General features: G+C 40.0%; 1 protein-coding gene across 33 annotated transcripts in view; it reads right to left on the bottom strand.

Moving 5' to 3' along the window:
• Positions 1-13233, bottom strand: part of LRRFIP1 (LRR binding FLII interacting protein 1) — a 192386-nt gene that overhangs the window by 14629 nt on the left and 164524 nt on the right. For 27 of the 33 annotated variants that reach the window (XM_007668442.4, XM_039912620.1, XM_039912622.1 and 24 more), the window contains 5 exons: positions 9857-10027; positions 8529-8621; positions 6812-6904; positions 4015-4107; positions 1646-1799 (listed from right to left, as the gene is read on the bottom strand). In XM_007668442.4, the coding sequence (XP_007666632.1) occupies positions 1646-1799; positions 4015-4107; positions 6812-6904; positions 8529-8621; positions 9857-10027 (604 nt within the window). The remainder of the gene's footprint in view (positions 1-1645; positions 1800-4014; positions 4108-6811; positions 6905-8528; positions 8622-9856; positions 10028-13233) is intronic. The other 6 variants (XM_039912621.1, XM_039912603.1, XM_039912623.1 and 3 more) reach the window with 1 other exon arrangement.

The following is a 13233-nucleotide window of genomic DNA, read 5'->3' as shown; positions in this document are numbered from 1 at the left end:
TCGGAAGTAATACTTCAATTCTCAGGTTCAAACATTTTAGTCTCAACATTTAACCTTTGGTCTAACTTGGGAGGTCAAAGAACTCAACAAAGCATCCTTTCCTGGGTGCCTCCGTAAGTACCTTTAGAAGCAGCCCCCAGAATATCTAGGAAAAAACAAATATAAAAAAACCCAACCTCCAAATAGGCTTATAAAGCTAAACCATTTTCTTCCTCCACCCTAGCTTTAGCTAATGACATTTTGGGGATTGTTTTCAAGAGGCTGACAATATTACTCTGAAGTGTTCATAAACTGGTTGGCCAGGTGAATACTACAGAGAGGTAATTATTTATTTATTAACAAAAGACTCATTCAAGCTAGAACAATGTGCAATGCACTTAAAAAAGTCATTCCGATGTTTTTCTGGCAAAGGCCACTTCTGAAACGTATCTGGTTTGCTACCTTCAGTTTTGTCTACCACTCTTCCAAGTGAGAGCTGTGGTCACTTCCTTTGAATTGTAATGAGTCTGACTTCCCTAGCTAGTTGTTGGTAAACTGGGTGCTGAGGGACTTGTTTGAACTCTTTTCAGGGCACTGAGGAACCATTTAATACTAACTGAAAGAAATGTATTAAGTAGTCTTGTGGTGGCTTGAACGACTCAGGTAATTAACATACAAATGGCCTATATCCCAGGGGAAAGTAAAGATGATTTTCTTCTCCCCATCTTCCCATTACATTCTAGTGAAGAAATATCAACATTTGTATTCATCTGATGATTACTTCAGATTGACTACCAAAATGTGAAGATTTCGATTTCCAAAACTACCTAAAATTCCAGAATGGAATCTTACCATTAAAGAAAAAAATTTAGAAAACTGACAGAAGTGTTTAGCAATTAGCCCTGAGGGAGAGGGACCATGTCTAATTTCCATAGGCTTACTCTCCTAGCACTTAGTACAGTGCTCTGCACACAATAAACATTTTACACTATTACCACTACGAACATTCAAATGAATTCCGCCAATCAAATCTCTCCTTTCAGAAGCAGAAACTCCTCACATAGCAACGTGAACTGACAAAGCAGCAGAATGTGGGAGGGTATCAATGCTATGTTAATAGTAATGCAATAGCTATCAATTTCCCTATCTGTGTAGTGCTCTACACCTAAAGTGTACTTTACTACAGTGACCAAAAATCACCAACTGGAGGATGTTCCAAATTTTCAAAAACACATGCAACTGTAAATACCTGGAATATTAAATATATAAATAGGAATTCCAAATGCTCTTCCTTTGCATCTCTCATCATTACCATATTGCTACACTTATAGATCCCCCATCTCTCCCCTCTAAATTGTGTTAAGTAGAGAGAGCTGGAGCTTGGACCATAACTGAAGAACACACTATGACTAAATACTGAAAATGCAGTACTGTCTGTCTTCGCAACCAGAAACTTTTCTGAACTAAACCATCTTTTAGGAACAGAAAAAGAAATGTGCATGACAACATGTTTGAGAGATTACTATCAAGCAGAGAAAACACACAGGAAATGATTTTACACAGTAGCATGCCATGTGTGGTTAGTCAACTTCCAAGTGACAGATGCTCAAATTAGCAAAGATGAATGACTGGAAAGAGGGAGATTTAGGAGACAAGGAGCACTTACCTAACGTCTCATCTCCTGCTCCCTTTAGGGCATGTGCTGTTTCTTGTGCCTCTTTGACTGCTTTGGCAGGGCACCCCAGGGGTCCATCGTAATTTGGCCCCCCTGAAATCTCTCCATTAGTGGCATCTTCAGAATTCAAAATAATTCCATGTTTCTGCAGGAAGTGCAAAACAACAGCTAAGGAATGTGAAGCTAACAGTCCTATTCATGGAAAACGTAAGAATCTTTCATTCTGCACTCTGTGCCAAATTGCAGATACAGTATGTACTGCTACAGCAAAGAGTACCTTTAAGAAAAAACTTTTAAAATATTCCCTGCCATATGAGGTGTACTGACATATTATCCTGAATATGACCTGATTATCTTTTATCTACCCCAAGATTAGTGCAGTGCTTGGCACCCAGTAAATACTTTAATACCACAATTATTATTACAATATCTGAGCAGAGAAAATATTAGTTGTGACATTCAACACATCTGTTGGGGCTCTGCAATCCATGTCTGAACTTGTTCATTACTTCCAATGGAGATAACCTTGGAGTACTTTCTAGGAATAACTAAAATGTCTTTGAGATCAGAATGTTTTTGTCCCAGCTTTCTCTCTCTAAAAATTTCAAGACATCTACCTTTCTCCAAACATGAGAAGCAGTGTGACCTAGCAAAAGACCCTGGGCATGAGGATCAGGGACTTGGGTTCAAATCCTAGGTTGTCACTTACCTATTTGACCTTGGCACGTCACTTAACTTCTTGGTGCCTCAGTCGCCTCATCTGTAAATAAGGATTAACTACTTGTTTCCTTACTTCTTAGACTGTGGGACAGGGACTATGCCTAAGCTGATTATCTTGTAGCTGCCCTAATGCTTAATACCCTGCCTGGCACACAGCTCATTATGGGCAAGGAAGTGTCTGCTAATTATGTTATACTGTACTCTCCCAAGCACTTAGTACAGTGCCCTGTACATAGTTCAATTGACTGATGAATAGTAAGCACTTAAATATCATAATTATATAGCTTGCTATTCACTATTCAGCGATTCCCCATTGCCTTTGGATCAAATATAAGTTCCTATTCATCGTCTTCAAAGCTCTCCACTCTATACACCTACTGTCATTTCCCATTCTCCCCCATTCTGTACTCCGCTCAACAAAGCTTGTCTTTTTTTAAACCATTCTCCAAACTTTAGTCTTTTTCCTTAGCTATACTTTCTGCTTGAAATAGAGTATTATAGCTCAAAGCCCCTTCCTTAAGGAAACTTCCCATTTTTTCCGCCTTGCATATTCCATTACCCACCCCTACCGTCTACTCATTCTTATAAATTCCTACAACGCCACAGTGTATTACAGTACTTGCACATAGAGGTATCATATTTTGGGGGGTACCAGAGATGAGTTACATTTACAAACATACAGATAGTACTAGCCTAATGATTCACTTATATTTGATCCACAGTAGTGCTGGCAAAAGATGGTTAGAGGAAATGCATCAATATTTTGTACCCTACCTCTGGACACCCAATTCCAAAGTTAGGGATGTCTGTCCTAAAATCCCTAACTCCTTTTGCTAATATTCCCCACTCTGTAATTTATATTAATGTCTGTTCCCCACTCTTTTAGACTCTAAACTCTTTATGGGCAGGTAAAGTGCACTGTACTTTCAGTGAGTCACTCATATTTATTGGGCGCTTACTGTGTGCAGAGCACTGTTCTAAGCACTTGGAAATTACAAAATAGACATGGTCCCTTTCCAAGAATTTACAGTCTACTTTCCCAAGCACTTACTACAATGCTCTGCACATACTAAGCCCTCAAATACCATTGATTAATTTTACTGTGCAAGGGTTTAGGTAAATCCCCTATGAACCAATTCATAATTGTCATGTGCTGGTGACTGTCATATACTAACTAGCCACCAAGTTGCTCTTTGATGGGCAGCTTGGGTTGACAATTGGCCCAAGTTTCTCAGGACTTTTTCAGAAAGATCCTTAAGCCTACTAAACATTTACTACTGGTTGCAATAACTTACTCATTGTAATCCATAAATATGGAAACCTGTGGAAACCTATATTCATCAGCCTTGGTTTTCTTATAGGACTACAAGTTTCTTTAGAACAAAAGACATGATCTTTAAATACATTTTGAGCATCCAGTTTAGGGCTATGTTCCGAGTCACTTTTCTACAAATAATAATGACGATAATAGTTTTATATAAAAGAACACCCATCTTATTTTACTTCAAGAATTAGTTTGCTCAACAGAAAAGAGACTAACATCATAAAATCCAGGGTCTGAACAGTGGATAGATATCGTCAATAAAAGAATAGGCACTTTACTGGTATAACAATGGTGGTTGCCGCTTTTAGCTTCATACCTTTAATTCTTCCTTCAGCATGTTTACTTCATCTCTAAGGTCATCACGTTCACTCCTTATGGAATCAAAGAACTCTTTTTGTCTTTCTAATGCCTACATTTGCAGTAGAGCCCAGAGAGAAGGGAAAGTACAGTATAGGGAAGTAAAGCAATGTTAGGAAAAAACTTGAAAGAATAAGAAGATTTCAGGTGTACAGAAAGGAAAAAAAATAATGAAGTTTAAGGACAGGACAATACCAATATCAGATAGAGTACGTATTTTTGGGACTTAGGTCCTCAAGACATTTAATAGGGAATAGGTAGGAGAGGAAATATACTATGGGCATATTTGAAATAGAAGTTTTATCACTGTAATTTAAATATGCTACTTAATATTGAGAAGCAGCATGACCTAATGGAAGGATCACAGGCCTAAGAGCCAGAGGACTTGAGCTCTAATCCAGGCTCTGCCACTTGTCTGCTGTGTGACCATGGGCAAGTCACAACATCTCTGTGCCTCAGTTTTCTCCTACTTAGACACTAAGCCCCAAGTGGGACATGGACTCAGTACAACCTGATTAGCTTGTATCTACCCCAGCGTTTAGTACAGTGCCTGGCACATAGTAAGAGCTTAGCAAATACCATAAAAAAGGACCGTGTCCAAACTAATAACCTTATATTTACCACAGTGCTTAGAATAATGTTTGGCACATAGAATGTCCTTAACAAATATGATAATTAATTTTGTCTGATTCCAATGCCATACATAAATGTAATACAAGAGCATAACAATACAAAATATTCATAAATTACTATACAAATCTTTCGGCATGTGTCCCAAAAGTCAAGGACTGGGTGTTGTCCTGATTAATATATAGTGGACATTGTACTTTATGTTAATAACCGTCAAGTAATTTAAAAAGTAGACTACAGTAATCCCTCACTGGGCAATTTAGTATTTTCTAGACCAGGATTCATCAACCTCTCTTTGCAGATGAGGTAAAAAAAAAAAGTGAAAACTCTGAGTAGTAGGTATGCAATCAGTCATTCAATTTATGACCCATGACATGATGTCATTAGAGCTGCTTCATGGTGAGAGCTTGGTCAGGGAGAAGGCAGGTGAGAGAGAGGGAGAAGAGAGGGGAAGAACAAGGAAGGAGGAGGGGAAGAGCAGGGAAGGAGGAGGGTAGGGAGAGTAAAGGGAAAAGGCAGGAGTAGAGGGGAACAGAAAAGGTGACAAAAGAGTGGCAGGAGAAAGGCTGGGGGAAGGGCAGTGGTGAGGGCTCAATCAGTCACGGAGGCTATGCTGGCAAATAAGCTGCTCCCCTTCCCATCTAAATCCTCTGAGAAGCCAGAGGGAGCAGGAGCAGAGACCTAGGACAGCCTTTTCACTCAGGTCTGCAAATTGGGAAGGCTGGGCCTCCAGAAACATCTGTTTCCACTAAGAGCCATATCTACCACCTATACATGCTATACATTTGAGACCCCTAATTACCAATTAGGGCCTGAGTCCAACGCACATCATTTTAAGTTTTCAATTACTGAATTTCACATCCATTTAAGGAGCAGCACTAATTGCAGTTGCCTGGGTGAATGAGAGGATGAACAGACTGGGGTTGGAAAGATCACTGTCATACCCTATTTCACATTCCCTAGATGGGAGAGAAAATCCCTTGGTTTCCACTGCAGCTTTCCCCAATCTCTTTACTGGGCTTGGGAATAATAACAACAACAACAACAAAAAAAATGAAAGACAACAACACTGGCACCTGCTGACAATTTATAAAACACAGCACACACAAGCCTGAGAGGACTTTTCTTTCTATCAGCACATCTAGGTGAAGGTGGGAGGGAGGAAAAGGGAGGGAGGAGGGAAGGGTGAATGGAGGGAGGAGAAGGGGAAAGTGATGTTTGACTGATTTGGTTGCTCCAGAAATAAAACAAAGTTAGAAGAGAAGAACAAAGTGGAGCTAGTGCCCCTCCTGGTTCTCCAGTTTTAGACCACTCACCACTGCTTCACAAGGAAAAAAAGAGAAGAGAGTCTTGAGCTAGTGCCAAAGGAAGTCAGAGAAGTAGACTGTTCTGCAAAGGAGTCTCCGGACTTTGGGCTGAATTCTTTTTCATGGGAATAGTTACCCCTTTGGGGGATTATTTCCTCCATACTCACATGTTTGCAAGCTACATGATTCTTCTCACTACTCTTCCATGTCAAGAAACAGTTTCTGTAAGCTTTCATCTTATGCAGTGGTGGAGAAAAATGAATTTAAGACACACATCCTTGGGCTGTATCCAGGGCAGTATATTGATACCCTTCAGCAAGGTGGCTCTTCCCCAAATTCCTCTTATAAAAAGGTCAAGGAAATGAAGGTGAAAGAATGCTGAGCTTCAAACCCCAACAAATGGAGGTCTACTTTACCAAGAGACATCATTTCTAGATTGTAAGCTTGTCCTCTAGACTGCCAGCTCATTGTTGGCAGGGAACATGTCCACCAACAGTTTTACTGTACTCTCCCAAGCACTTAGTCCAGTACTCTGCACACAGTGAGTACTAAATGACTGATCGAAACATTTGTGTACCCAACATTTAGCTGCTCTGGAAACCACAGTGTTTAAGAAAATCTAGACTCCTGTTGAAAAGAGTTGATTTTTTTTTTAACTTTAAATGAATTCAGGCAAGTCATTTCATAAAACATATTCCTGGTTAAAATACAGCCCTTCATGTTTAATGTCATGCATGCCTGAGTAATATTTGCCAGGATTAAATGTGATAAACTCAGTGCCAGACTCAACAGATTTCCAAAGGCTCAAAATATTCCTACCCCTATCTTTTTGTCTTTCCATTCTATTGTTTCCTGAAGATCAGAAATCTCCCTGACATAGCTCTCATTTTTCTGTTGTAGCTGTCGGATTTCCTGAGCAGAAACAAATGAGAGAGAGAGCAGATAAAAGTGTTAAGCAAGAAGAAAAGAAGACCTTACAAATGGTTACAGTTATCCTTATAGAAAGGTTAATGAAAACAAGCATTACAGACTTCATTAACTTGCCTCTATAACCTTTTATTTACAGTAGATCCTCTCAGGACTTTGATTATGAAAACTTGCTAACTACCCCAAAAATCTGAATGATTGCTATGTTAGTTGCAAACTTGGCCCTGAATTCTTCATTCCACTACCTTCATTTTCATCCTTTTGCTCTACTCTTTAAGGAAGAATGGTAGGACATATAGTGTCTGGATTGAAAACACAGAATGGTATTCTCAGTGTATTCAAGAAAAGTATTTGTCCTAAAACTTGAGTCCCTTTCAGGCAGGCTGATTCTGCCTCAGTTTGCCCATGATAGATCTGGATTTTTTGTAGGCTTCCTGGAATTGTGATGGTCCTGGCTGACTGATCGAAATACCTTCTGCCACCCTTCCATACTCTTGCTCACCTCACTTCCACATCCAGCCTGGGGCATGGTCAGTGCATGCTTATTTTGGGTTCCATAGCATTCTGTGACTCAGTATTAGTGTTTTAAACCAATACTTAAAACACTTTCCAGACCGACCGGACAATATGGCCACGTGACGTTCTTCAAAAATACAACTGTCGTGGGATGTGTTTTCCCAAAGAAGTACCTAATAGTTCCATTTCAAAACTACCCCTAAGCCTCACAGGTGAGTAGAAGTTACCCAGAACATCCCTCCCTAAACCTGCATCTCATGTCCCTCCTCCTCATCTTTCTTTTAGCCTCTTCCCCACATCCCACACTCAACCCCCTCTGCTGCCATCTCCCCAAGCCCTCACCCACTCCTATTTCTACATTCCAGTAATTTTGCCTGCATTTGATAGTTGTTACTGCACTTGTGGGTGCTGTTGCCTTGACACTGCCCCTTCTTTTGATTACCAGCCGGGAAGAGGAAGTGGGAGGGTGGTCGGTGACACATTTTCAGTTGGCAGTAGTGACTGCTAGTGCACCAGGATAACTTTTAATAAAAATACCCACTGGGGGATGTGTGTGTTTGTTGGGTGGAGGGTGGGAAGACAGGCTGGGGTGGGCAAATTTGGGCCTCAGGGTGAGAAGTGGGGGAAGATCAGGAAAGCCACTGGTACCAGGGGAAGGGCACGGATCATACCCACCTAGTTTACTGCACTCTCCCAAGTATTTAGTAAGGTGCTCTGCACACAGTACTTGGTCCATAAATACAACTGACTGATAAGCAGATAGGGAAGATTTCCTGTAACAACTGGATTAATATGGGGAAGTGGGGTTTACATCTGCTGTGGATGAATTATGGGGTGGCCATAACCTAAGGTTTTTCCCCCACCCTGCTCTCTTGGTCAAAAGAAAGAGTAAAGTGCACAAGCTTCCTCCTATGACCGAGTTTTCAATAAAAACAAGATGGTCAACCTTCAGTTAGGGAAATCAGCTAACCACGATTACTCTAGGTGAGACAACTGGAATTCAATCCAAAATTCTCACTTTCTCATTGATCCCAATTACAAAAAAGGCTCAATTTAATATTATTCAAAAAATAAGTTAAGGAAAAGTACTTACTGCAAGCATTTCTTCTCTTTGCTTCAAAGCCTCCTTAACTTCGGCAAATTGAAATTGCAATATATTATGGGCATGTTTCTCCCTTTCAAATTCCTAGAGAAATAGCTTCTAGTCAGAAAATTACATTTAAAGGTAAAAATATATGCATTTCAAGAACAAAAATAGAGAGTTGTACTAAACATATTATATACTAAATATATTAAAGGCTTCTGTTCCAAATGGTTAATGCATAATCATCAATAATATGTGTCCTTTTATGGAGGAAAGGGTTTAGATAGGTTCCCCCATTCCAAATTCCTTGTAAGTCTAAATTTAAACACTACATGATATATGCACTGCTTTGAAATAAAATAGAATTTATTTTGATCTTGGAAAAACAATTTTCTAGAACTATAACAAGTACATGCTTCTTCTCCTAAATCTCATGAAGGATCTTCAAGGACAAATGACCAAACTAATATAAAGTCTGGTTATTGCCAAATTAACTCACAATATGCATCACTAACAACATTTTATTTCCTGATGTTGAGCCAAGTCTTAATTTTTATTAATTTCATAAATTCCATCTCTATAGAGTGACTATCTTGCTGAATAACAGTTTTAAATAGGAGTCCCTTGCAAAAGAACAGCTTATTCTGCCAATTTCAACCCTGAACATTTTATTTTAACACCTAAAATTTTCAAATGCTGGAGGCTTTACACATATGATCAGTTGAAGGAGGACAGGGAAATTGAATGATTGAAAATATTTCTTAATTGCAAAGATTATTGTAATATACATCATACACTTCAGCTGCAACCCAATTCCCAATGAAACAGTTTGCAAATGACAATTTTACTAATACAATTTTGTTGAATAATGCATTCATGCCTATTTGTATTTGAGGGAGATTACTGAAATAATTTATATATTGATAATGGTTATAGAATTCTCAAGCCGGGTTGTCTTCACAGTGCATAGTACAGTGCTCTGCACACAGAGCGCTTAATAAATACAATGGAATGAATGAATGGATGAAAGAAATATGAATTCTATTTTCAGTGTCAGTCAAAAATGAAATGAAAGGTAAGCCTCGACAATCTTTCACCTGAAAACGAAACCCACACAAACACAGAGATTCTGGAAATTGCCCTAGGTATCTGATTTTTATTTAAGGGTCAAAGAAAATAGTTCCTAGAGGGATAGTGGGCTTATTTATAAACTGGTTTGAAATGGTGCCTAAAATCTAAATCACAACAAAATACAACTCCGATAGACATGTCCCCAGTCTTTCAGAAGCTCCTGGCCTCATAATACGTGTTAATGAACTCATCTATATTATACTTACTTTGTTTTTCTCTTCATACTGTCGCCTAGATTCTGCCAGTTGTTCTTCTAGCTCCATCATTGCATCCTTTAGAGTGTCAACTTGGTACATGAAGTTCATCTTTTCATTGTCTAGCTGAGCATTGGACACCATAGCCTTCTTATATTTCTCCTCAACTTCAGCAAGTGAGTCCTGGAACAAGCATGCCAATTATGAAAGTGAGCCAAGAGATTAAACTCCAAGAATGGGTAAATATAATTGATTAATTCTGGTACTCATAACACACTGTGCCTAAATACTGGGGTAGATAGATGCAACAATCATTTTGGGCACATTCCCTGAACTCCTCAGGGCACATGATCTAAGAGGGAAAGAACATATGAATTTTTCCCCATTTTACAGATGAGGAAACTGGGATCCAGAGAATTTAAAGTGACTTGCTTAAGGCTTGGCGCAATAGCTGAGCTGTGGGTGTCATTATTATTATTATTATGCAGTTATATTTGTGGTATTTGTTAAGCTCTGACTGTGTGCTAAGCATTCTACTAAGTGCTGGGGCAAGAACAAGTTAATTGGGGTGGACACAATCCTTATTCCAAATGGGACTGACTGAGTGGGAAAGAACAACAGGTACTAAGCTCCCCTAACGCCTACACTGTTGAGGGGCCTAGACTTCCCACTGGCATAAAGTAACATGGAAAACAGAATGTCTGAAACACCAAGCAACTGGGCAGAAGAAAGTGTGCAAAAAAAAAAATCACAGAAATGGGAAGAGGTCCTGAGATTTCCAACTTCCTTGCCTCTAGGACTGTGATGCACGGAGAAGTGACTTGCCTAGGGTCATACAGTAGGCAAATGGCAGAGTTGGGATTAGAACCTAGGTCCTCCGACTCTCAGGCCCATGCTCTTTCCACTAAGCCATGCTGCCTCTCCCAACTCAGTAAATTTTTGCTGATATGATATGCTTCAGCAACTTCAAGCTAGCCAGAATTCCATATTATCACAATCATACCCATTCATGAAAGCCAAGTAACATCAAAACCATCTTACAGCTCGGGTGGTTTATACTAAATGCTTACCATGTGCCAAGCATTGTGCTATTCACTGGGGTAGACTGGTGTAGTGGGCAGAGTAAAGGCCTGGGAGTCAGAAGGTCTTGGGTTCTAATTTCAGCTCTGCCACTTGTCTGCTGTGCAACCTTGGGCAAGTCACTTCACTTCTCTGTGCCTCAGTTACCTCATCTGTAAAATGAGGATTGAAACTGTGAGCCCCATGTGGGACAGGGATTTTTTCCACCCAATTTGCTTGGAACCACCCCAGTGCTTAGTACAGTGCCTGGCACACAGTAAGCCTTTAAATTCCATTATTATTAGTCACAGTGCTTGTTCCACATTGGGGCTCACAGTCTACAGGGGAAGAAGAGCAGGTATTATATCCCTATTTCACAGGTGAGGAATCAGAGGCACAAAGTAGCAAAGTGACTTGCCCAAGGTCATCCAGCAGGCAAGTGGCAGAGTCAGTATTATAACCCAGGTCTCCTATCTTCCAGATCTGTGATTTTTCCATTAAGTCTCAGTGCTCCGCTGGTCTCTTCTTTGCTAGTTGTTACAAACTGTGGTATGGTGATCCTTAAGAAGCATTCTTTAGTTTACAATCATAATTTAGTATAAAAGAGAGGGGATGGTTCTAGGATTGCCCTTTCAGCAAAAACTTTAGCTCAGAACTGGTCTTTTTAATGTTGGTATTTAAGGACTTACCATGTATAGAGCACTGTTCTAAGCACTGGGGTAGATACAGGGTAATCAGGTTGTCCCACGTGAGGCTCACAGTTAATCCCCATCTTACAGATGAGGTAACTGAGGCACAGAGAAGTTAAGTGACTTGCCCACAGTCACACAGCTGACAAGTGGCAGATCCGGGAGTCAAACCCATGACCTCTGACTCTGAAGCCCAGGCTCTTTCCATTTGGCGAAGTGATTTTGGTGCCTCCCTGCTTTAAATGTACTTAGGAAGGTGTAGAGATCCATCAGTCAACTGTGGGATACTTTACTAGGTTATAATGTGACATGTGATGGTGTCTCCCATTGGGAATGAAGGATGACCCTTAGTCCTGAGACTTAGAGATTTAGAACCCGGGCAGATACATCAAGTCTGATGCTAGTGGCCATTGTGTGACCTTGGGCAAGTCACTTCACTTCTCTGGGCCTAAGTTACCTCATCTGTCAAATGGGGATTAAGAGTGTGAGCCCCATGTGGAACAGAGACTGTGTCCAACCTGATTAATTTGTATTTACCCTAATGCTTAGAACAGTGCTTGGCACACCGTAAGTGCTTAACAAGTAAACAAGTACCATTATTATCATTATTATTAAAACGCCTGTGCAGTGCTGGCGCACATAAACCAGCTAAGATACAATCAGAATTATAACCCAGGTGTCCTGACTACAGCAATGCTCTTTCCACTGAACCAATGGTGGAAGGAAAAAGTGCATTTGAAGTCTATTGTTGGACCACCAACCACTGGACTACCACTTAAATTGACTTATGATTGTTACAGTGTCCTTAAGGTCCAGATGGTTGAGAGGCCTAGACTTTCCACTGGCATAAAAGAAAATGTAAAACAGTGTATGAAATACCAAGCAAATGGGTGGATTAAAGTCTCCATTAAATCATAGAAATGGGAAGGAAGAGGTCGTGAGATCTCCAATTTTCTTGCCTCTAAGACTGTGAATGGCTAACCAACTAAGCAGGGGGGTGACCAGACTTTCAATGAACATTTCAGAGAATAGAGACTCTATAACCTCTCTTAGTGGCTTATTCTATGGATTTTATCAACTTGATAATGAGAAAGTTATAGCTAAACAAAGTATCTCCGCCTCTAATTTCTTCATTTTCAATTCTCATTTGGCCTGGAGAAGAACTGATCATTACATTCCTCAGTAAATTCCTTAAATCTTTGGGAAGAAAATGACAATGAGATCCACAACCTTTTCTTCTATAGGCTTCACACAGTTAGATGATTGAATCTTTCTCCACTCCTTTATCTATGTTTTACTGGTATTTTTTGGACCCTCTCCAATTTTTCCATATTCTTTTTAAAGTATCATAACTACATTTGGACACATTACTCTAATAAAAGTCTGAGAGCTCAGACTTTTGCACATCCCACTCTTGTTGGTATTGTCCACCATTACATTGTTGAGGGAATTGTTGTGTCTATTACAATATATTCTCCCAAGAGCTCTGCACACAGTAAACACTCAATAAAAACTTTACCCCAGCCTGCGCTCCTCACAAGCTAACCTATTCTCTGGGTCTCATTCCTCCCGCCTGAAACTCCAACCCCCTTCACCTTGGACAGAACACAGTTCTGCTCATCTTCAGGTTCCTCTGAAATC

This window comes from Ornithorhynchus anatinus, chromosome 7 (genome assembly GCF_004115215.2).
Source record: "Ornithorhynchus anatinus isolate Pmale09 chromosome 7, mOrnAna1.pri.v4, whole genome shotgun sequence".
In the NCBI taxonomy this organism is placed as follows: domain Eukaryota; kingdom Metazoa; phylum Chordata; class Mammalia; order Monotremata; family Ornithorhynchidae; genus Ornithorhynchus; species Ornithorhynchus anatinus.
Note: the sequence above shows the minus strand (reverse complement) of the source record. Positions and strands in the feature narration are given on the sequence as shown.